At 41.5% G+C, this 24157-nt stretch overlaps 5 protein-coding genes across 7 annotated transcripts; 2 read left to right on the forward strand and 3 right to left on the reverse strand.

The window, feature by feature from the left end:
• Nucleotides 1-1173: 1173 nt before the first annotated feature.
• On the reverse strand, nucleotides 1174-4190 carry LOC129098663 (proton channel OTOP2-like). The gene is made up of 8 exons (XM_054607741.1): nucleotides 4082-4190; nucleotides 3902-3978; nucleotides 2956-3353; nucleotides 2740-2876; nucleotides 2575-2633; nucleotides 2374-2498; nucleotides 1491-2296; nucleotides 1174-1373 (listed from the first exon to the last, which is right to left on the reverse strand). Exons 1-8 carry the CDS (start codon nucleotides 4100-4102, stop codon nucleotides 1203-1205), a joined length of 1794 nt encoding a protein of 597 aa, XP_054463716.1. The 5' UTR covers nucleotides 4103-4190; the 3' UTR covers nucleotides 1174-1202.
• Nucleotides 4191-4613: 423 nt separating this feature from the next.
• On the forward strand, nucleotides 4614-7131 carry amn (amnion associated transmembrane protein). The gene is given in 2 exon segments (XM_054607742.1): nucleotides 4614-6501; nucleotides 6504-7131. Coding segments are annotated over 2 exon segments (1548 nt in total). The 5' UTR covers nucleotides 4614-5186; the 3' UTR covers nucleotides 6737-7131.
• A 12-nt stretch (nucleotides 7132-7143) lies between these two features.
• Nucleotides 7144-9657, reverse strand: LOC129098665 (tripartite motif-containing protein 16-like). 2 transcript variants are annotated; one of them, XM_054607745.1, is made up of 6 exons: nucleotides 9080-9657; nucleotides 8808-8903; nucleotides 8494-8727; nucleotides 8089-8260; nucleotides 7768-7842; nucleotides 7144-7683 (listed from the first exon to the last, which is right to left on the reverse strand). In XM_054607745.1, exons 1-6 carry the CDS (start codon nucleotides 9491-9493, stop codon nucleotides 7157-7159), a joined length of 1518 nt encoding a protein of 505 aa, XP_054463720.1. In that variant the 5' UTR covers nucleotides 9494-9657; the 3' UTR covers nucleotides 7144-7156. The 2 variants fall into 2 exon arrangements, with proteins under 2 accessions (XP_054463720.1, XP_054463719.1); XM_054607744.1 differs by having other exon boundaries at nucleotides 7768-7845.
• Nucleotides 9658-10990: 1333 nt separating this feature from the next.
• Nucleotides 10991-17665, reverse strand: ush1ga (Usher syndrome 1Ga (autosomal recessive)). 2 transcript variants are annotated; one of them, XM_054608043.1, is made up of 4 exons: nucleotides 17404-17665; nucleotides 13720-14173; nucleotides 11959-12755; nucleotides 10991-11819 (listed from the first exon to the last, which is right to left on the reverse strand). In XM_054608043.1, exons 1-4 carry the CDS (start codon nucleotides 17565-17567, stop codon nucleotides 11816-11818), a joined length of 1419 nt encoding a protein of 472 aa, XP_054464018.1. In that variant the 5' UTR covers nucleotides 17568-17665; the 3' UTR covers nucleotides 10991-11815. The 2 variants fall into 2 exon arrangements, with proteins under 2 accessions (XP_054464018.1, XP_054464017.1); XM_054608042.1 differs by lacking the exon at nucleotides 10991-11819 and having other exon boundaries at nucleotides 11955-12755.
• Nucleotides 17666-19625: 1960 nt separating this feature from the next.
• Nucleotides 19626-23674, forward strand: LOC129099111 (proton channel OTOP2-like). Its single transcript, XM_054608280.1, has 6 exons — nucleotides 19626-20061; nucleotides 20158-20294; nucleotides 20385-20443; nucleotides 22328-22470; nucleotides 22569-23413; nucleotides 23504-23674. Exons 1-6 carry the CDS (start codon nucleotides 19626-19628, stop codon nucleotides 23672-23674), a joined length of 1791 nt encoding a protein of 596 aa, XP_054464255.1.
• The last annotated feature ends 483 nt before the right edge of the window (nucleotides 23675-24157 follow it).

Raw genomic sequence — 24157 nt, forward strand, 5'->3', positions numbered from 1 at the left:
ACTGGTTACAGAAGAAATGGTGCTTTCCAACAGAGGCTTGTAACATATCCTGGAGGGCACAATGTTGGTGTTTTACGTTATTTGTTGTACTTGCCATGCTTTAAAGTGCACTATTTTAGTTGTTAATATGGTTGTGGTTTATGTGACAATGTAACTCTACAGGATTTTGGAGGCAACTATACAGATTGTATGTTTTTATGTATATGACCAGGTTTAAGTTTGGACCTGGCTGGCAATGCTTAAAATGCTTGATGTTGGAAATTGTATTTTACGTAAATGATCCTGAATATATATATATATATATATTGATATGCATCTGTGAATTCTGGTTGGTCACATTACTGAACAATGTGCTTTAATGGGGAATCTATCAAGCAATACATATGGTTTTACGTATGTATTTTACACAGAAGTAACCATTTACTCTTTCTGCACCATGTGGATCCTCACAGAAACTAATAGAAAAGATAAATCAACACGTAATAATCCATATCAAGTGCAGAGCTTATTGGAAGTTTTTTTTACGTTTGTTAAACTGCTGTATGTAGTTTGGCCACAACATGCTGCAGAAAGTAAAGGTGCCCTTTTACACCATGATCACTAGATGTCACCATGTCCCTCTCCAGCTATAAATTACACTTTAGAGATACTGCTTTGGATTTTTTTTTTTGAGCATCCAATTGCAGCTTTGCTCATGTCCACCATTTCTATTTTTTGAATTGGTTTACCACCAATATGGGATATCAAAAGGGGTTTACGACAAATCTTAAAAAAGGCGAAATCAAAGTATACAATGAATCTGTTCTAAGAGACAAAATATTGTGTTTACTTTAATTTCTAATAAAAAAAAAAGTTATATAAGCCTTAGTTTTAAAAGCACTGTTTGCAATGTACAAACATTTCATTTGCTCATTTTAATATTTGTTAGTGAATTAATCAAGTAGTTTGATGACAAACCATTTCATGGTTATAAATAACCACACATGTAAATGTAATTGCATATTACATGCAGCACACAAAGAAACCCGCCCCTCTAGGTAAATTTGAATTAAAATATAGGAATTAAAATCTTACCCAACTAAAGACAAGTAACACATTTTCTTTTAAGTTATAATTTATTAATAAAACAAGTTAAATTGAAACATTCAATAAATAAAATATATCATAAAATGACTTTCAATTATGATTAGTTATAAGTCCATCTAAGAGATCAGGTACACCTCAAAGAGACTGGCGACAGAGTGCATGCGGTAGAAGATTCCAAAAGGAAGTCCAATATTCACGATGGCCGCCCACATTGTGAATTTGTAGAATTTTATCTCGATGGGATGATCAAACTGGGGACGAGCACCGAAGGCGGGCATGATCCACAGCTGTCCATACAGAGTGAGTGAATAAGCAGGATACACAAAACAGGAAAACAAATAAATCTTTAGTTTGTTGCAATGATGAAAAGTGATTAAAAGAAATGAAGCATAAATACAACTTACAATGATGTTAGCAAGCAGCAGAAAGGCACAGACTTCCTTCAATACTCTTCTCTTCCAACTTGGCTTATCAGGACTTGAAGCCACAAAGTATTTGGACTTCTGACTCTCCGGAACAACGCTCATCTCCTGATGTTCCCTGAAGGCGTGAGCATTTGTGTGCAGAGCATCTTCCTGCATCACGTGGAAGGGCTCCCTGTGGAGGCCTTCGATGATGAAGTAGTTCTGGAGACCGAGCTGGAGGACCGTCAGCACGGCCCAGGACAGGTTGAGGGCGTTCAGGTACCCTCTGGCTCCTGTCGCCACTACCGCCACGATGGTGAAGTAGCTGATGATGAGCTGCCCTATCGAGGCTCCCACCAGAAGCTTCACGTCCAGGCTGCGGGTGGGGTTTTTCTCCGACACGTGCTCCCTGTGGTCCAGCCTGTAGACGATGCAGCCAATCACAGTGGAGAGGCACATCAGGCTCACTATCACTATATTCATGATGAAATGGATCAGCAGGGCTCTGTTTCTGCTCTGCTCGTCCTCTGTCAGTATGTCCACCTCGTACAGTATGAATGCGACAAGTCCTGCCACCACCAGGAGTATTCCGGTGATGGGTCCAAAACACACATCCTTTGGACGGAACTTTATGCTGTGGTGGCTGTGATCCTCCACAAGCCGACCGACATTTTTCCACATGACGTAGGCCATAGCTGAGGCAAAGAGGCTGTATTCTATGTTGAAGGGGTACAGGTAGTAGAAGGCGTCTTTGAAGGTGTCGCACGCAGAGTGACTGCATTTACACTTGTTGTCACCATAACTGGCTGAAACGGAAAGTTTTGAGTTAGTTTTTATATTCATGAATCCATGAATGAATTGAAATCAATCCAGGCCTAAGTACCTCTGTACATCTTGTGTGATACATTGACATTTAGGTCTGGAATCTCAGTTTGGTGAATCGATTCCTCAGTCACAGCTGCCATCCACAACACCAGGTTAGTTGAAAGCGTAAGAGTAAGCCCACACCTGAAAGAGTGAAAACATCAGTGACCTGCAAGATTAAAAAAGGTAACATTTTTCGAGTGAGTAAAAAATGATTTACCGTGTAAAATTAGTGTGTAGTTGCACACAGTCCTTTGCATGAAACCACAGGAAGTACGTCTACAAACAGACAGGTTTTGTTAAGTTTTCCCCGCAACCCATCTACAGTGCATGCAAGACTGCATATTCTTGCAATGCATAAGTCATGTTTTTAAAATGCAACAACCTGGACAAACAGAAATACAGCTTGCACAACGGGGAAGGCAACTTTAACAGCAGAATCACAGTGAAGGTAGCCCACATAGGTGGCAATCTTGAAGATGACCATGAGGAGACTGAGAAGCCCAAACAGCAGAAGTCCGCCTGAAATGTAACCATTAAAAAAAGGGATTAAGCCTTGAAACGATACTTCTTGAAAAACAGACGAACAGAAAGTACTGACCGCGGAGCCACACAGGCCCTGCGTGGCTATCTTTCAACAAGACAGCTTGAGCCTTTCGAGAGGTGACAACCGTGTAAGACAGCATCCACAACATCGTGAGGAGGAGGAGAACGATGAGGAAGATTTGCCTGTGCACAGCAGTGATGGCCACGCTGTTGAAGGCACTGCCGCTGACCAGAGCGCAGCCCAGGATCAGGATGTTGATGCAGATGATGCCTGACAGGAGCCATCCACCACCATGGTGGGCCCTCTCCGTCACTGCCTCTACATGGCGAGAGCTCTCTTGCGCCTCCACATTGAAAGACCGCGAAGGACTGGGCAGATGCTGGATGCTGTCCATCTGCGCTGCAGTCTCAATGTTGGACGGATGGGCCTCCACGACATCATTTGACGTTTTTCTACAAAAAAGATACAAGTCATGACGTGTCTCAGGAAAAGAGCAATAATCACAGTGTTTAAGTTAGCAGCTGCAAAAAGATCCGTTTGTTGAGCGCACAGTACGATGAGTTTTCTTCAATATTTCAATATTTTCTTTATATACATTTCCTCTTTGTCTTGAAATTGCACCCTCTCCTTCTCCCAAAGTGTAAAATCCTGAACCTATGAATATGTAAAAAATACTTTCCATTTCAAAAGTTAAACCACGTGACACAAGTTGTTCACATTCTGCAAGTTTCCCTTTTTCAAGCATGAGGGTAGAAGATTATTTGAAACACATTTCAATATAATGCAGTTCAGTAGGCTACAACACAACTACAACCTCCATGTTTGAATTAACAACTATGAGTGATCAAAGGAAGAATTTGCAGATTTATTAAATTGGATTGCATTGCAAATTGTAGGTGAACAAACAAGTGGCTATGGCTGCATCTTGAAGTATGGGGTACTTAAACTATGCACTGCACTCTGCAGTTGGTTTAAAAAAAACACCTGATCACACATTTACCGAGAGAAAAGTTTGTTGCAGGTGCGGAACATCTGTTGAGCAACAGTTCTCATGATGTCCTCCCGACCAGACGGAGACTGTACGGCACAACAACAACAAAAAACAAAAAGTCTCAGAACAATGGGGCACGTTTATATCATGGCACAAATGAAATGCATACGGATAGTAAAGGAAACGCACCGATCGTGTAGCGTTCCTCATTCTGCAGGTGAGGTTGCACAGACAGCTGGAGCAGCGCTAAAAGGTGCAGTAAATGAAGATGAACAGGTGTGATTACTTTTGGCTGATTAGTAGTGTCGCGCGCACGCACGCACGCACGGCCCCCCCCCCCAAAAAAAATAATAATAATATTGAGAGCCGCTCCGATCGTCATTTCCAATTCAATTCCCGTTTATCTAAGCATTTTATTGCTATTCCATATAAACAACATAGGCCTTTAATTTTCTCTACAGCACGCGCCTGTGCCTCGTGATTTGACACTCCCTCGGGGGATATTCAGGTTCAATGAGGGCGTGTGTTGTTGTTTTTTTCATGCATAATCCTGGTACCTGTACCAGAAAGCAGGATTATAGTGTTATTGGATGAGTGAAACCCTGCTGACTCGACACATTTGGAAATCCAATATATAGCTTGCAAATACAGCAAAGCAGTTACACGAAGCTGTTACGAAAGCAATAGTAAGAGCAAGGCATTCATGAAATGTGTAATTAAACTCAACACAATCGAGGAGCTTACACAATGAAGTGGCTTTTATTAATATAATATGAAGACCTACTTAATCACAATAGAGACAGATAATATTGGATGACGTCCTAAAGGGAATTTAAAGTTGTTAAATATCATATTCAGTTTTTTATCTGTAACTGAATTGGATTTCATGTTAATCTTAATAAGTCAAGAGGTAAATTATTACATTTGCTTCCCTTAAAGGTCTCTGCATGTCTCTGTACAAACTTAAAATAATAGCTTTTCTTTATGTTTTGTCATTAGTTTAACAGCGTTCCTGATGTTCAGCAAAGTTTCCAGGCGGACTCCAGTAACTGAGGGGCAAAAGGAGCTAAGAGGACTGTCCAGGAGTTACCCCTTTAGACAATCTCATCCCTGCCAAAGAAGAATGGGTGTTCATGCCTGATGATGACCACTGGACTATACATAGAAATGTCTTCATAAATGTTCAGGGTATTCTTATAATAGACAAACTAAAAATAACAGGGAAAAAACTATAAAGCAGATCTGTTTTGGCAGAATTGTAAATCGTTTACAGGTCACCTGCTTGTGCGGGTTGATGTGGTTCAGAGCTCATCATCTTTACTGGGGAGCTGTGTGCACTCATGTGTTTGTCACAAGGTTGGAAACAAAGGTCAACTTATGTTCTCTCAGTCCATCACAAATGTTCAGGATGCTGAAAACACCAGACGTGCTCCTTGTTTTCCTCTGTCTTGTCGGGGCAGTGGATGCCCTGTACAAACAGTGGATTCCTGACACCAACTACGAGAACAAGACCAACTGGGACACAGAGGCTGTTCCATGTGGCAACGACATAGTCCAGTTTCCGGCTCAGAGAAAAGTGTCTGTGTTCGTGGAGACCACGCATGCTGTGCAGGAGATGAGGCTGCCAGTTGACGGAGAGTTCATCCTGAATTCAGGAGCTGGGTTTTATGTTGTGAGCGGAAAAGACCCAGGCTGTGGAGCTGGCGTCACGACCCAGTTCAAGGAAACAGAGTCCCTTCAGTGGTTCAACCCAGCTCTGTGGCAGGCAGCTGCGACCCAGGAAGACCTGCAGAGTGGAAACTTCTTATTCTCGGTCCATGAGGAGAGTGTCCCATGCCAGTATGATGACGTGGTTTTTAAAGCCCGCTCCTCTTTCAGGGTGGACACCAGCTCCAGTCAGTCCAGCATTCCTGTCAAATCGACGTCTGTGCTGGGGAAGAAGTTTGACAGCAGATCTGAGTTCTCCGAGTATCTCAGCTCACGTTCAGGCCAGCTGCAGTTTCACGGATCCTCCGTCGTCACTGTTGGGAACCAAGCGTGTGGGGATCCTTCTGGCTGCGACTGTGGGAATTCTGTAAACCATCAGCAGATATGTAACACTGTGACGTGTCCCTCTCTGAGCTGTAAGAAGCCTCTCCTCCCTGTAGGACACTGCTGTGGTGTTTGTGGTGCCATTGTCACAATTCAATACGCCGATGGTTTCAACATGCAAACTTACAGGCAACGAATCCATCACCTATTTCTTATCTTGCCAAAATACAAATCCATTCAGCTGGGCATGTCTAAAGTCTTCAAGTCCCAGCGGTTGATGGGGGTCATCCCTTTTGGTTCCTCGTCTGAGATCCAGGTGGTTATTGTGGACGGTGACAAGGGCTTGCAGTCCGAGGGTCTGGCCAGGGAAATACTGAAAGATGCCCGTTCTCATGGCCTCAACATGGGAATCACCGGGGCTGAATTTCAAGCCTCCTCTGGGAGCAGCAGTGATCAGACTGGGGGAAGTGCTGGGACGGTGGTTGGAGCTGTGTTCGGAGTTTTGATTATGATTACAATCATCGTTGTAGGGGCCCTGATTTGGAAGGGCTTTGTTCGAATGCCGTCATCAATGCCGTCGCGCCGTCGCTGCCGTCGCTGCCGTCTCTGAGCAGCTTGATGAGAAAAAGTGATGACCTTGACGGGCCCATCGACCACGGCTTTGACAATCCCATTTTCGACAGGCCGAACATGCTGCCTGATATTCCTGGCGTGTATGCGGATGAAACAAATCATTCAATCTCCTTGTCTCAGACGGGTGTGCACTTTGTAAATCCAGTTTATGACGAGAATGAAACTGATTTTAATGCCTGATCTTGACTGCAGTACACTTTCAGGAGGTTAATGATTCCCAAAGTACTTTTGTATTAACTTGATGATTTTACAGTCCCTTCATAAACAATAAATCCTCTTATAGCTATATAATAATTCAGCAAATGCACTTGTAAAACAAATAAAAGAATTGTTGGCAGACTCTGTACTTTGCAATATAGTTGCAATAAAACTGCAGTAAATTCCTAACACGCTTACTGCTGCACAGGTTTCTTACATTTTATGTTACCACTAGATTGTAGTAAATTTAACCTTCAATGACATGTATGTGAAAATATCCTCCATATGTACCATAACTTTATATACCTTGTTATGTAACCTCAATAAACATTTATAACACAATAATATATCTTTAACGAACTTGCAGTAAAGGCAGATGATCATTTGTTACATAATTTCACATTAAACGAGAGAAACTACATTGTCTTTTTTTGACAGCCAGGCTATAACATATAAGGGCTCCATGAAATCAGCGTTGTACATGTGGAGCAGCTTCATAGGGCCGCTGGCATCATAAAAAGACACAGAGCCTCGGGGAAAGTTGACATACAAGCCAAGTGTTGTAATATCAGTGATATCCAAGGGCGTCTCCACACCGGCGTGCCAGGCAGAGAAACCTCGGCTGTTCCTTCCCACGCACCAGGAAAAGTCGTTCCCGGTGATGCAGCTGGTGCTTTGCTCTCCCTTACAGTCGATGCAGTTGTACGTGACTCCCACATGTGCCCCCTCCCCACCCAGCTCAGCTTCAATGTAGTGCCTCCCAAGGTAAAGGCTGTCTGAAGTTGTGGCCTGACGCCAGTACTTGAAGCGACTAGGGTGGTCTGGGTAGCTGTGCCGCCATGGGCTGGTGTTGGTCAGCTTTCTGTTGTCCTCCGTTACACGTAGGAAATGATGGGTGGTGTCTGGGTCAAAGGTCAAGCTCCTTGTGTCTACAACACATGGGAAATAGAATTTGTGAAGACAAATCGATCAACAGAAAACATAGAACAAAATATACCGAAAAGTGTATTTACATTGCAAAAAGTCCTCTCGCGTCTCAGGATCAGGCAGGCGTGAATGTTCAGATTCTGGCATCTGGGATTTAGTGCCTACTTGCAGAGAGATTATTTAGTATTTTAAGACATGAGAATTTTATTTTGTACAATTGAATGTGCTGGTAGAGCTGTTTTAGACAAATGGAGCTGAGTAAAAAAGATTTAGATTTAAAGTCTACAGCCATGGCTTGACTAAAAAGAGCACCTAACAAGAAAGAAGAAGAAAGCATGTCTGAATCTGTTTTCTCTATGAGGAACCATAAGATGTAATGTCAGGTATAGAATGTTATATACACTCACCACTTTCACAGATATGCTTCAGTTTTTCCTTGTAGGAGGAGAGGATTAGGTCACACAGCTCCTGGGTAGAATCAGTCACTCCCTGGACGAAAGAGGTTAGATGGGCCATGCGGTTGATGTAGGGACTCGGCAGACATACATCTGCAACGCCTTTCTTCCACTCTGAATACTCCTGGAACAAGCAAAACAAAAGTTACATGTATTAACATCGCAAAATGAAGTGTTAAATAAATGCAACTTCTTTTTCTGTGATCCAGAACTTTTCTCTGTTAAATAACTGCAGAGATGAAATTCCTTCTGTGTGTACACTGTAAACACACAGGCATCCAAAATAAACTTTGTCTGTGATCATATGAGACATGAGACTTGTTTATTATAATCTCAAATATTTCAGACATTTTGTACCTGCAGGAAGTCTACATCAGACTTGCTCCGAGACAGTTTGTTCATCTGGGACACAGTTTTCATCAGCTCTGTTTTCCTCTGCTCCAGATGTGCCTGGATGCCCTCTGCCTGTCTGAGGGCCTTTCTCTGCTCTCCCTCCAGCACATCCACCACCCCTTTTCTGGCCTCCTCCACGGTTGTCTGCAGCCTGGCAAACTGCTGTTCAACACTAACACAAACCTCCTGCACTGACGACTTAAGGCCAAGAGGGAAAAGAAAAGAAATGAAATCCAAAGCACTGTGTGTTAAATTTATGCAAATTTACATAAACATACCTTAATAAAGTCATTGTTACTCTGTAGCTTTCCAATTGCTATCTCAGCTGCTGAGGCACTTTGACTGATCTCTTTTTGTTTCTTCTGCAGCTCAGTCTACAGCACAAACAATCATCACAAACAGAACTGCAACACATGCTGCAAAAATACGACTATTAATGACATATCATAAATGAATATGTTTCAGCCCTTTTGAGATGATAAAAGGAAATAGTTTTAAACTTGCAAGCAAATTTGAAAAAGAAAATGCTGATGTATTGTGTTGTTAGGACCTCGATCTGTGTCCGTGCCTCCCCGACAGATGCAGTCGCGTGACCTTCGTGCTCCTGGTTCTCACAGTCCAGACACACACAGCAGCCATCCATCAGACAGAAGCGCTCGAGAGGACGTTGATGAACCTCACAAGTCCTACAATCGATGTCGTGGAGGGGATCCACCAGACGATGGTTTTGAAATTTGGCGTTCTCCAGATGGGGTCTAAGATGGGCCTCGCAGTAAGAAACCAGACAGGTCTGGCAGGACTTTAGGGCCTTGCTGGGGCTGTCCATGCAGGAATCACATAACACATCCTGAGGGAGCAGCGTGTCGGGCGTCTCGGTGGCTGGATCCCTCGGCTCCTCCTTTACGTCCACGTTGTGCTGACTCTCCTTCAAGTTCTCCTCATCATTACTGCTGAGAGTAGCCATGTTTGACAGTGCTCCCCTAGTCACCTTAAACTTGATTTGGTTGAGCTTTAGAAGGTCACAAGTTACTCCACACTGAACAGCTGCTTCTTCCTGCCTTTTCTGAGATCTAAAGACCCTCAGAGTGCATAAGGAAATAATAGAATACCAGCGGCAGCCTTCTCATTTTTCACCCCTCCCTTGTTTAACTCTTTTCTTCTTTCTGTATCCAACCTCACAAAGCTTAAAACACAGCAGATTACGCAGATGAGGGGAGGAAATGACGAGCATATTATGACCAAGCCAGGGAGGGAAATGGACATCCTCCCTGAGTTAATGACTTGTTTACTGATTTTACATTCTCTGGCAAAGTTGGTTTTAAGGGTTCCTTTCAACAATAATGGTGATAAGAAAACAGTTGTGTCTGGCTTCTGTCACCAATAAGAGAAATGGTTTGATTAAAAACATCAGTAAAGTCTATGTAAAGTAGATTATGGATAGTTTAGTGCTGCTACAGGATCCATGTGGGAGTTTCACACTGTTTCCTTCTGATAACAATGTTACGTAAGAGGCATGGCGCTTCCAGACAGTGCGACTTATCTACAGTAAAACTTCCTGACTTTGTGTACAGAGGAAACAGTGACACTTGGTCTCGGTGTGTAAGCAGAATGCGAGGATTATCACTATGGCTGAAGATGCCAAAACAAGAATATTCCGTTCTCTGGGTCTGCCTCTCTCTCTCTCGTCTACCTCACACATACCAAACTCTTGGCAAATGATGTCTTTGTAAACAGGCAGCAACTGAGACAGGATTCACACTGACCTGTAAAAATCATGACTACATACAAATAGTGAATATTAGTTACACTATGCATTAATAGGAACTCAATTTATTTACATGTTTGGTTCATTAATGAGTGAGTATAGTATATCTTATAGTAGAGCTTTACTACCAACCAAACTATATAGAAATGTCCTTTTTTTAATATCCTCCTATTTTCCATTTAATTGTTTAATTAAATGTGTATCAACATACGAACATGATCTACATGTTTTTTCAGAGCCTTCCATGCACTTTAACCACAGAATACTTAGTTTTATGGTTGTTAGTTCTTGTGGAAGCTATACTAAATTCCTTTTATCCCAAAAAGTTGAAAAGCTTTGAAGAGCAAGCTCCAATTTTGAATATTGTAAAGCATCAGAGTATTCCCTAATAAATGTGTTATATGTGTGTAATCATAGAACCACATAGAATCATTAAATCCCCCAAAATGTGATTGAAGACGTGACTTCAATGGTAACTATGGTCCTTAATAAAGGCATATAGTTTACCCTGCATCTTCAATTTGAGCTACTCTGTAGATGAAATATAGTAAGTAGAGTGCAGTGAAGAAAGCAAAACATATGAATCTATATCTGTTAAGTCATTTACAGCATTAAAACATTAGTATTTATTATTTTAAATCCACCTGAATGTTAAATTTTGATTATAAACATCAACATATGCTCCTGTGTAGATGTTATTAAAAAAAAAAACTCAGTTGGAAGACTGTCATATTGTCAAAACTGACACAAGTGATATACAAAGGTTTATAAATCCGTATGGACTGAACATGCAAAATATTGAACTGCAACATGCTATAATGTGTCTCATAAAATGATCTAAAGATATTGTGCTTTTACATTCTACAGATAATCATAACAGTCATTTCAATAAACAATTGGCCTGCATTGCCAGTGAGCCACACTTGGACTGACATGGCTTGCTGTATGTAAACATGTACAGAGATGGAATATTAGTAAAGAAACAGTCGAGTTACTCTGGGTGAAAATGTTACCTAGACTATTGCAAATAAAACAGTTACTAATAAAGTTAGAATGAGGTTAATGTCAAAGCTATTTGAGACAAAAGACACTTTTAAGCAAATGCACAGGCACGAGCAATGCAGGCACATGAGGTGGTAGGATTTACCCCACAGGGGCATCAATTCTCTGTTCACTATGTCAAATGGCATACAGTGAACACTGCACTCTGATAATTGCCTTTCAGTTTGTTCACATGCAGTGGAGGGGACTCCAACCAACCGACACAAAGAGATATCTACAGTGATCCTCCTGAGGCTGACAATACGCTGTAAAAGGATCCTGTAAGGGATTTGTCTCACACTCGTCTCTTCCTGCTTGACATATTCCTCTTGACAGTGTCCTTTCTGCTTTGTTACCAATGAGGAACCAGGAGAGGTAAATCACTGCGCCCTCCCTGTCCATACGTGACTCCACAATGCTCCACTGACCTTTAAGCCTGGATGAGCACATAGCAGGAGGGCCCATCTACAGCAACGTTTATTATCTGCAGGACAGAATGAAGACAATAGAAGAAATGGTTTGTAACTGAAGATGATTCGGGTTGGAGAGCAAACACAGCACAACAAACTATATGCCCAGATATTTCCTCACAACACTGTATAACTGAAAATCCTGTCACTCACAGCTCTGTGTCCTCAATGCAGTCCGGGTCCTCTATGGTCTCCAGCCGTCTCTTGCAGGCATCTAAGATCTTCTTCCTTGGGCCTAAGGGGATGTGGATACTCTTAAGGTCATGATCAGAGCACAGCAACAGTGCTTCAAGGTCAATTTTCTCCCTCTTGAAAATGGAGAAGAAGTCACTCATGCTCTGTGCGGCGAGGAAGACCTCCAGAGGACTCGTGGTGGCCTCATCATCATCGTCCAGCCCTAATTCCACGTCTTCCCAGGGCAGCTCCTCCACATTCCTCTCTTGAAGGCTGCGTGCACTGCCGATGCTGTCTTCATCTGCACTCGGGTAATGCTGCAGCCGACTGCGTAAACGCACGTTATTGCCTGATCGGTCTGCACTGTCCTCATCCCGACCACCGATGTCAAACATCCCCCCACTCACATAGTTCCTCCTAAAGACCATGGTGCCCAAACCGGGCCTATTGAACAGGGAGTCGTGTCCCGAGTCTGTGCTGATCTCAGAGTAGTCCACGTCGGGCCCGTGGAGGTCCGGCTCACTAATGGCACGTGAAATGGCATCGTAGTTTTCTCTGGGGAACATGTCACGGACATTGCGGCGGCCACGGTCCTTTGGGTTGACGTAAGTCCCCTGTTTGACAAACATGACATCGTTGCCCAGCTGAAGTCCAGAGAGGGAGCGAACGCTCTTCCTCCCGTCCTCGTAGATTTTAAATGTCCCATCTCCCTGCTTCCTCTTCTCCAGCTTCCTCTGAATCTTTGTCTTCCCTCGGTTTGTGGCATGAAGAGTAGCCTAACAGGACATGAATAAATACAGCAATTAGCCACAATCTCAAATGACTAAAATTCTGGTTATAATTCATGTCAAACTGGCTATTGCTAGTGGGTTATTTCAGTAGGTCAAACACTAAAATACAATGGATGGATTGTCATAAAATTTGGTACTGAAATTCATGGTCCCTGGAGGATGTATACAACTGACGTTGGTGATCCGTCTAATTCCCTCTAGTACCACCATGCAGTTGACATTCTCGTTTTTTAATGACATTTCGTGACAGCTTTTGGATGGACTGCATTGACATTTTGAACCGACATTCATGGTGCCCAGATGATGGATTGTAACAACTTTGGTGAACCCTTTGCTTCCCCTCCAAAGCAATGTCAGGCCAAAATTCCCACAAGTAGTCAGTTTACAAGCTAATTTTAAACCAATAAAAAGATAAATCCTCATCAGATGGTAGCCTTTGGATTCCCAGATTGCTTTTAAGCCAATGCATTCAGCCTCTTTTGATCTCCACATGGACGGTTTACCTGCATTGAACAAAAGCCTGCTCAAACGTGATTGGTCAATACCACTCAGACTAAAAACGGTAATCAGAACGCTTCCGGTAATAATTATAATGCATCCCATAATGCAGAATCTGTATTATTAAACTAGCAATGATCCTTTCAACCTCAGTTATAATTTTGCTAATTAGCAAATGCTAGCATGCTATCATGCTAAACTAAGATGATTAACATCTTGGTATACAACAAAAAGTATAGCCTACCTGTTAAACATAATTGTTAGCATTTCACTGTGACCATGTTAGCATATAGCTTAGTGTCGTTATGCATTTAGGAGTAGGGATTGAAAAACTTTTTTATAGTTGTAACATGTACTATGCAAAAAATATATAGTTAATGAACAAAAAAAAACATGCAATAAACTATGCGAACAGGCAAAACAATAGAATAGATAGGTAAAAAATGCTGACCTGGGAATATGGCACACTGACTGTGGTTGCATTTAAGTTGTGCAGCTTGTGGCTAATGGAGCTGCTGGTGTAACTGGAAAAGCTCATGACATCTGAAGCCGAAGCCTCAGAGGTCTCCCTATGAAACCTCCGCTCCATGCGTTTGTGGTGTTTCTTCTGCATCTTCACACACTCCTTGATCCGCCGCTCTGCTTCACGAAACGCCCGGTCCCTCATCTTGCTGACCAGCTTCGTGTTGAGGCCTGTCTGCTTGGTGGCGATGGTATCCAGGTAGCGGACGCAATCCATGTGGTTCTTTGTGGCGGCCATGTCCAGTGGCGTGTGATAGTCGTTGTCCAGGCACCAAATGTTGGCACCGAAAGACACCAGAAAGAAAAGGCAGTTGAGGTGACCATTGGCAGCTGCCAGGTGGAGCGGTGTGTTCCCCCATATGTCACACTTGTCAGGGTTTCCTCTGTGGGCCAACAGAAAGATGTTATATAGAATATTTTAACTCAAGTGACTTCAGATTAACTAAATAAACGTCTCCAGTTCTTGTTCAGACTGTCAGCAAGGTTATGGATAGCGGTTCCATCCTTGGCCCCTCTGTTTAGATGACTCACTCATGAGTAAGCATATGATCTTTTGATTATGTTTTCAGCACTGACCTGCCATCCGTGGGTTGTTAATGGGGCCTTATTTAATAATTTATAGTCTGAACACCACATCGCCCTTTTAGAAAACCAACAAAACAGTAGATCTTATAGGCAATTCATTTTTTGAGTCTTTGACCATTTGGCAAATAGAGGGTCCAAATAAAACAATCTGTCAAAGGGAATATACTATTATGCAGGGGCCATAACTGAAACTATAAGCAATGTTTACCCTTGGCTAACAGTCCACGACCTTAGGGTTACCTCTCTGTGTGCTGCACTGTTGCTGCCTTTTCTGTAACATGACCACATGCTTGCCAGTGCCACTGCTACTCTACCTGTATCCAGTTTCAGGGGAGGCCTAATAGGTTGCGCTTGACTCAAAAAGCACAACTGTGCATGGCTGGTGATGTCACGCTTAATTCCTCAAGTCAAAACATAACAGTATCACAGCTGTTTGGATGATGTGGAGGACAGATGTGTATGGAGCTTTCTTACTTTTCTTTCCCATCATGAGCATGCTACGCAAATCTACAGTATGCAAGCTCATGTGTTTGCTCATTTGTTTCATTTTCACATCTTATTATCAACTGATAATATTGTTTAAAAAAACAACAGGATTTATTAATGGTATACCGCTTGTCCATCACAACTAAATATTTTGAAAAACATTTAAACTTAAAAAATGTTTATATTTTCAGTATAGAGTCACCTGTATGGGTTGACACTCCCTGAAATTACATGTTTACTGAACTGTCTTGTGTCTTGTCCCTGTCTTCCAATGTAGCCTCGTACAGTCTGCTGAATATTTGATACGATGAATGTGAAGCTACTGTCGAAGGTGAAATGTATTATTGATGGATTGCGTTGTAAGGTTTTTGAAGGAAATGTCTGTCAGCTGTGCCAGACCGAACCTGGGCAGCGATGTGAAGTCTCATTCTGATTTCAGCCCCCTTGCTCTTTTTTTGTCTGCATTGGATTGGCTTCGAAATCAGAAAGAGAAAGCAGCCTTAGGACCAGGTACTTGAGTTCAAATGTAGTGAAATGGTTGTCATCAGTGTGCATGATGGATAGCATGTTGCAAACAGCCCCGAAAATGACAATAAAACAAATAATCAAACAAAGGAATTGCACTGTTATTCCTGCGCTGATCTACATGGAGGGATATAAAATGCTATAAACTGATGATAAAGAAAGATAAACAGCATTATCTATGTTTAATTTCAATTTTAAGAAGAAATATGTATCACCCCTCAGATTATACAATATGCTTGTAGTAGAGACCATCTAATGTGACAGCTTTATGTGTCATAATTTATGTCTGTCCTAGTATGCTGACTGCAGTGGTAATAGTTCTGCCTACTTATCCCTTCCCTGTTCTTTATCACATTATGGGTGGTTTGCATCTTCACTCCCTATGACAGCTTGATGTTACTGCAGGCCGCCCGGTGCAATATACTTGCCAAAGATAGCACTGCATGGCATCTTTCCCATGACATCGTCAAGCAATATTAAACTTATCTTCATTATATCCCAAGGTCTCACGAGTTCTGTGCCTTGGTGGAACATTATTGCAGCTATTAATGTTTAATTTTAGTACCTCATGTCAATCAGGACTTTATGTGCCTTAAATGCAGGAATATATGTTCTTGGCAGCAGAATGCCTCAGGAGGCCTGTTTACACTTATTCCGTGGGAAATAGTGAATTTAGTATTATCAAGTAGACTCCTTCGTTGCCTGTGTGTTTTGAAGATAACTGTAAAAATAAATGTCCTCAAGTCAGATATTTTGCATTCAATAAACCAAACACTGATGAATGATGTTGTCTCACTTTTACAGTACATCGCTCACAAACTCTGCTCAATTAAGCAGATTCATAATGGGCCCCATTTTTCTGGCTGACAGCAAACCAGGTCAGCCAGAAAATATGAGGAATGGGCTGCTCATGGCTACCAATAACATTTGCACACTATGCTGGAGTAAAGCCAGCATTTATACCATGACGAAGCCTCCGTAAATTATCTGCTGTTAATTTGATGAATGGTTTTCTTTTGCCTTTGATGATATCATATTGGTAGTTAGAAATTATGAAATGAAATGTTTCCTATTACATTAAGTTAATGATTCAGGAATGAGTAAAAATGTGTGTCTTATATCACTCTTTATGGGGAAACATTGATGTTCTGGCTGTTATACAGTAAAAAACTGTCACTGAATGTAGGACTTGCATAACATTTTTTTACTAGTCGTATTAGTATCTCAATGACCATGTAAAGGTGCTTTCATGAACAGTGTCGTGTTAAATGCCATAGAGGTGCTAAATATTACACAGTCCATAGTACTATGTGGCTTTACAAAATGACCATCTATCTCATGCTATGATATATTGGTAATGATCTTTCAGATGATCATGAAGTTAAAAGAAAATATCTGGTGGAAGCTAAATTTAGTTCAAAATGTTTAATATCAGTCTAAAATGTATGATGCAAATATTGCCCTCACTGAAATGTCACTGAAATGGTCCATAGGCCTGTTGATAAATATGTGCAGAAATAAGATTCACTTTCTAGCCTAACATGGGTATGTTTCAGACATTCCCAAATACAACTGAATAGTTACCAAACAGGTAAAAGGGCTCTTCTTAGCCAGGAGCAAAGCCTGAGGTTATGGTGTTGGTAGTATGTCAGGGTCCTTCCTCTCCCCTGGGTATGCTGGACCCAGTAAAAGGATGACCTACATTGCTACTGGTGTATTGTTACTTTAGTTGCTAAATTTGACAAGTGGAAAACATGCACTTAACATTGCAATCTTATTTTATCTTATAATTTCTAATAAATAAGGTCATTTTGGGTTATTGTTTACCTATTTCTGCCCAATCTGACACCGCTAACTGTTTGTAATATGAAAGGAAATTGATACAATACTTCACCTTTGCTCTAAAATGTTTACTCCCCAGTATGACTGACTGAAGATGGACATAGTTGTACACAAACACACACACACACACAGACGCCCTAATGACAAGTCATACAGCTAGCAGCTTTCTACCCACCCCCTCGCCACGATCAGCCGCAGAGCCTCCAGGTTGCCGTGATAAGCAGCCCACAGCGTCGGTGTCATGCCATCCTCATCCGGCGCGTTGAGATCCCTCCGAGTCGCCTCCTTCAGCAGGTCCAGGTAGCCATCCCGGGCCGCTTTGTGGTACCTGTCATTCATTGTGCAGACTTAATCCACCCTGCTCGACTCCATTCCGTTTCATTACCACCACCACCACCACCACCATCATCATCGCCGTCGTCATGCGGCGATGTAGTGGGAGCCGGCCGGCGGAAGTGCCAGTGCGTCCCGCAGTTTCGCCGGAGCCAGTCGCTCCTGATCGGTGGAGGAGCGTCGGTGGTATCCACGGACGCCGCGGTGCGACCCAGTGTGTGGGTAACAGTGCTCCCGGTGGCCGAGGTGGACCAAAAAAGACCTTCAACATAAAACAACAAATAGACAATATGAGTCATTAAATAGCAAAGAGTAATGGATGTTGTGCCCCTAACTGTCGAGTTATTTAGATTTAATGATGTCCCCATTGATCTCTAGTCTGGTGTATCTAAATAATCTCAATAATAAAGTAAAAAAAACAACAATATCTTGAATGCTGATATCCACTCAGATACAAGTTTATCAGGTCCATCCAGCTAAAACTATTGCAGTTTAATCCAATAGTCCTGCAATTAATCCTACTTTCATAAAGATCATATTATTACGTTTTTGTTTACAGGTGTTGATGCAACTTGTCATTTTGCATGATGTAGTTTGCACTTATTCAGTCAATGTCAATGCATCTGGTGGAATATTAACATTTTAGGTTTCTATTCAATCTGGAAACATTTCTTGTACAAACTTGTGACATTTGAGAACATACAAGTATAACCAGATATCTCCTTGTGACAAATAAGGAAGAGGCAGAGTCAATCCCAGGTATTTGTTTGTCAGCGTTCTTTACAATAAACCATTGTTCTCACTTTAAAACAGTGGGATTTTTTTTAAGCAACATGTTTGCAGACAAAAGAGTTCATGGAGTGTTGCAATGAAAAAGCCCCTCTACTCTCAGACACGCCCTGATGAAAAGGACATACATTATCTTTTTTGAAATAAGCAGAGAGACTGAAGTTCTCAGACAAACTACCCAATTGAAACTTACATAACAATGGTGACAGACAGCGGCCAGGCTTTCATGTTCTACACCTCAGGCGCTCTGCAGAGACAAGATGCAGAGGCACATTTATTCATTGAGCAATAGCATTAGAGAACTGGAAGTATTCCCCTTCAAGCACTGAATCAAAAAAGATAAGAGAGTGAGACATGCTACGCCTGTTTAGAGAATTTAGATCATGTTTAGATTGTGATGTAGCTGCATGTGGTCAGATCCAGCAAAAAAGGGCATCAGGTTGAAGAACACAACACAACACAACTCATAAAGTCCCTAAAATATAAATAAATGCAAAAATACAATGATTTTTTTTCAATGCAGTGTTGTTTTTCCTTACTTTAGCATTTATTTTGAGGCATACTGTGTTAAGACTTCTACAACAAAAAGCCCTGGATTACAAATGTATCGTATCATATCAAATAAATGTTGTTTATATGAAAAGGAACCGGTTTCTTGTAATTCCTGAGAAAGGCTTTTTCGTGGAAACATCTATTGTGTGCAAAACACGCTGTGTTTGGTAATAATATGATGTTGTTCATAACAGATTTATTGACATTTATGACTGTACAGTAAACCACGGTGTTTTTGACGGCATATAAAAACCTTGACGGCTCGGACTGCTTCTCAGGATCACACTGCATCAGGTAGGTTTACAGGTATCCTAAAACCTATACATTCACTATAAGAAGGTCACTGCTTTTGTCGGATTGTCACAATAGCTTTTTTTTTTTTACATGCACGTTATTATAGCCTATTTCACCTGGTGTTATAGATTTTTTTTTTAATCAGAGATGGAGAGGGATAGTGTAGAGGACTTTCCCTCACAGCTTATCCATGCAGACATGTGTGTGGAATCTCATTCAATACAGCACTATTAACATGCATTGCTTGGTCAAACAGAGCCTGGAGAATGCTGATTTTTTTTTTTTTTTTTTTTTACTCTTTTGTGTCCGTGGAGAGGTTTCGCTTGGGACAATTAATAAGTGGGTGTAGCTGTTAAACCTGTAAAGTCTCACACGGAACCAGATGCAAGCAAACGACTCATTTGTGAATAGGTCTTAGTGGAGAGAAGGATGTGTTTGAACACGGGCTATCCATGCGACTGTTTGACCGATGGCCCTCCCTGTGAACCATGCAGGATGACGGCCAAAGACAGGGAGACCGAGGAGGCCCACCTGTCCAACACCATCAATGTGCCCAGTCCAGCGGAGAGCACATGCGAGCCCGACCTGAACGTCCCTCCCGCTGGAGCTCTGAAGGAGAGGGGTCGAAATTGGGGATGGATGCTGTCTGGGATCATTTGTGTGAACATCTTGATCCTGGGCTGCGCCTTGGTCAGCGGCAGCGCCAACAACAGCGTGACGATCGGCAGCTCTGACCTGCAGGTCTTCATCATCATCCTCCTCATCCTCACCTCCATCTGGATGATTTATTATGTCATCTACACGGCCAGGAATGAAAACGCAGTTGATTACAAAGATGGCCATGCTGGACCTGTATGGCTCCGGGGTAAGTGAAAGGGGGTTGTACTTCTTTAGAATGAAAGTGTTTTTTTTTTTATTTGCTGAGAATGTTCAACTCATGTTTTGCTCTTTGCTCCTTCAGTGGGCCTGGTGCTATTTGGATTGCTCAGCATCATCATGGATATCTTCAAGATAGCCAGCTATGCGGGCTACCTCCACTGCGATTCTGCTGTTAAGGTTGCATTTCCTGTTGTGCAACTTGTCTTCGTACTGGTGCAGGTAAAATGCATATTTCAAAGACATTGATTCATTCACTCAAGTCTTTAAACGTTGCAAAAGTATTAATACAATTGTGCAATCAATTTACAGACATGCTTTTTGTGGAGGCACGCCAAGGACTGTGTGCAGCTACATAGAAACATTACACGGTAGGTAATGAATGGGCCACTCTCACTGTCTTTCAGGCTATCTACAAAACACAACTCTTCTCCTCTAGAATTGAATTTTGAAGCCACAGTGCTGATGTTGTTTCACTGTCAAAATCAGACATTTCTCCTCATTTGCAAACCTTGAAAATGTGCAATTCTTACTTTTATTTGTATTACACTTATCTGCAAGAGTGCTGCAATCAACGATTATTTTAATAATTGATCGTTATGCAGATTATTTTCTTGATTTGTTGATTAATCATTTGGCTGATAAAATGTCAAATATAATGCAAAAAAAATCACAATTCCCGAGAGCTCAAGATGACATGTTTTAACACTCAAAAAGCCAAAGAGCGTCAGATCACAGAGGACTTAGACTACCAGTACATATTCACATTATATTTAATATCGCAAAACGCCTAATTTAAAAGACTTTAACTATTAGTGTATATATTTATTTCTGTCGATCGACATATTGAGCAGTTGTATTAGCTCTAAACCAGGGGTGGGCAATTATTTTTCCCAGGGGGCCAAATGAGCAACTGAAAATATTTTGGAGGGCCGGGCCAAAATGCCGAACTCAATTATGCATAATATACATTTTATTTCTATATAAAAAGCAGTAAATGGCATTGTTTTGACCGCTGGTAAGAGTGTATGTTATTATTTGGCAATTAAAAGGTGAGGTTAGCTTTCAAAAATATCATTTATTCAAATAGAATTTCCAAAATGATAAACAAAATGTGAAACATTTGACTCATTTTCAGTCACATTAATAACAAAGGGCATTTTGAGTTTCATATACTATTGAAACAAGGATTTTCTTAGCTTTCTAAAGACATCACATCATCTTTGTAGCCAAAATAAACAAGACATGTCACTGAACTGTGTAACTGTGTAAAGAAAAGTGTCCCAGTTTTGTAGCCTTTTTGACTTTACATGCCTATATTAAACATTTAATGTTTTCAGAACTGTGCAAAAAAAAGAAAGAAAAGAAAATTGTCCTCTTTAAACACGGCGACATGCTCCCCACAAACCAAACACACAGGTTTAGCCTTGACTTCAGTAAAGAAAACATTAGTAGTAAACATTAGTAGTAAACATTAGTAGTAAACATTAGTAGTAAACATTAGTAGTAAACATTAGTAGTCCATATTTGTTTGAAAGTTCTGCTTTCGGCACCACTTTCCTCTTTTTGGCATGAGCCCACATGTTCGCATTTTTCAGGGGTGACAAGGAAAGAAGACAGGTTGTCAATCACACGCATTTCACGTGCACAGTTGACGTGCACGATTGCGTGCACTGTGAGAATAAATGGGCTTCAAAATAAAAGCAATGCGGTTTTAGTCCACCCATAAGATAATTAGAAAATATGTTTTATTTTCTAATTCAGAATCATCCCGCGGTCCGTACAATGCCCAGGTCTGCTCTAAACTGTCTAGTTTCTGTCTGGACAGAGGTACTGTTACAGACAGAACGGGCAGGAATACAAAGGCAATATAAAGAATACAGTTAATACAACTTAAAGATATAACATTTTCTTCTACAATAGCATGTCGTAAAATGTCATAAAAAAGTCAAAGTATAGCATGATGAACAAAGTAATAAGTCATAGTAAAGCATGTCGAAAAAGTTATAAATAAGTCATCGTATAGCATGTCGAAAAAGTCATAAAAAAGTGATAGTATGGTATGGAGAAAAAAGTCATAAAAAGTCATAGTAGCCTATATCATGTCGAAAAAAGTCATAAAAAAGTCATAGTATAGCATGTCCTTTAGTATAAATCTGAGAAATACAGCAGATCATTAAAAAAAATAAAAAAATTCAACACTGTTTTAGTCTGATCATTATTTCCTTTTGCTTCCCTCTGGTCTTCTTGTTTAGCTGTGGGCTGATGCTCACCCTCTCCACAAACCTAGTCGTGTGGATGTCTGCGGTCACCGAGGAGTCCATCCACCAAACAACAGTTCCCGAATATCCGAGCAACGACACTAAACTCTCAGGACGAAGCCTGTACATCAATAAAGGTAATTAAAGCAGATCAATCAATCAAAGCAGATATAGTACTGAGTAAAGTACCACAACTTAATACTTCTGTCTACCTGTGCCCCGTCATGTCTTACAGCGGGTTATGGAGACGACGCCTGCAAGTGCAGCCACACGTCATGTAGTATCTTCAAGGAGGCCTACTACTACTTGTACCCCTTCAACATTGAGTACAGTCTCTTTGCCTCAGCCATGGCATACGTCATGTGGAAAAATGTGGGCAGAGTAACAGAAGAACACGATCACCACATCAAATTCCGTCTGAAGGATGTATTTATCGGTCCTGTGGCAGGATTTCTCTTAGTGGCGTCAGGCCTGGCAACCTTCATCGTATACGAGATGGAGATGGGTAGCGGAGATAGTGATGATGACCGGAGAGACAGAGCAGTGATGATGCACTTTGTCATGAATATAGTGATAGTGAGCCTGATGTCTGTCTCCACCGTGATCGGCTGTGCCATCTTCAAGGTGGACCACAGAGAGCACGTATTAGAGAAAAACCCCACACGGAGCCTGGACGTGGGGCTGCTGGTTGGAGCCTCGCTGGGGCAGTTCATCATCAGCTACTTCACCATCATAGCGATGGCTGCAACTGGAGCCAAGGGCTACCTGAACAGGCTCAACCTGACCTGGGCCATCCTGATGGTGATCCAACTCGGCCTGCAAAACTTTTTCATCATCGAAGGGCTTCATCGGGAGCCCTTCCACGAGGTGCATCCGGTCACTGTGGTTGCAAATCCATATGTTCTGCAGCCGGGCAAAGAGCTGAGCACCTATGAAGGATCGGACATGGACGCAAAGCCCAGCCCGGAGCTCACAGCACACAGTCTGCACGGACACACGGCCGAGCACAGGCCCAGACTGTTGTGGAAGAGACGGGTTTTGAAGGAAGTCTGTGCGTTTCTGCTGATGGGCAACATCATAGTGAGTAACGTCCTCCCTTACACTCTCAAAGTTACTGCTTGAAAAAAATTCACCAAATGCTAAAACTGTTCTGCTTTTTGTCTTTGACAGCTCTGGATCATGCCGGCTTTCGGCGCTCGTCCACAGTTCGACCACGACACTGAAACGGAATTCTACAAATTCAACATGTGGGCTTCGATTGTAAACATTGGACTTCCCTTTGGGATCTTTTACCGCATGCATTCAGTCGCCAGTCTGTTTGAGGTTTTTCTGACCTCATAGCGCTGCAGGAGCTTACGACAGCCGACTGTTTTGACGTTTTAAAGCTGTTTTGTATAAATTATCGTTTGTTTTTACGATTCTTTGTTTTTTCTCTATAAATTTGTCAAACAATGTCTGTTATGATGTTAAAACCTGTATATGTAACAATTCAAATGTATTCAAAATATTATTTTCAGAAGTCAAAAATGATTGCGAAGCTAATCTTGTATGACATGTTCTATGCTTCAGCCTCTGCACACACAAAATAAAGGCAAGCATTGCAGTATGTTGCGTAAGAAAAGGCTTGTGTTGTCATTTATTATCATTATTATAAAAATATTATTTGTAGTACCCAATTTTTTTTTTCCGGACATTTTGTAGAGCAAATGATTAATTGATTTAATCAACAAAATAATAAGTAGCTTAATGGATTGTGAAAGTATTTGTTGGTTGCAACCCTAATTACTATCTCTTTTGGGGCTCTGAATCTACTGCATGCTATTC

This window comes from Anoplopoma fimbria, chromosome 11 (genome assembly GCF_027596085.1).
Source record: "Anoplopoma fimbria isolate UVic2021 breed Golden Eagle Sablefish chromosome 11, Afim_UVic_2022, whole genome shotgun sequence".
In the NCBI taxonomy this organism is placed as follows: domain Eukaryota; kingdom Metazoa; phylum Chordata; class Actinopteri; order Perciformes; family Anoplopomatidae; genus Anoplopoma; species Anoplopoma fimbria.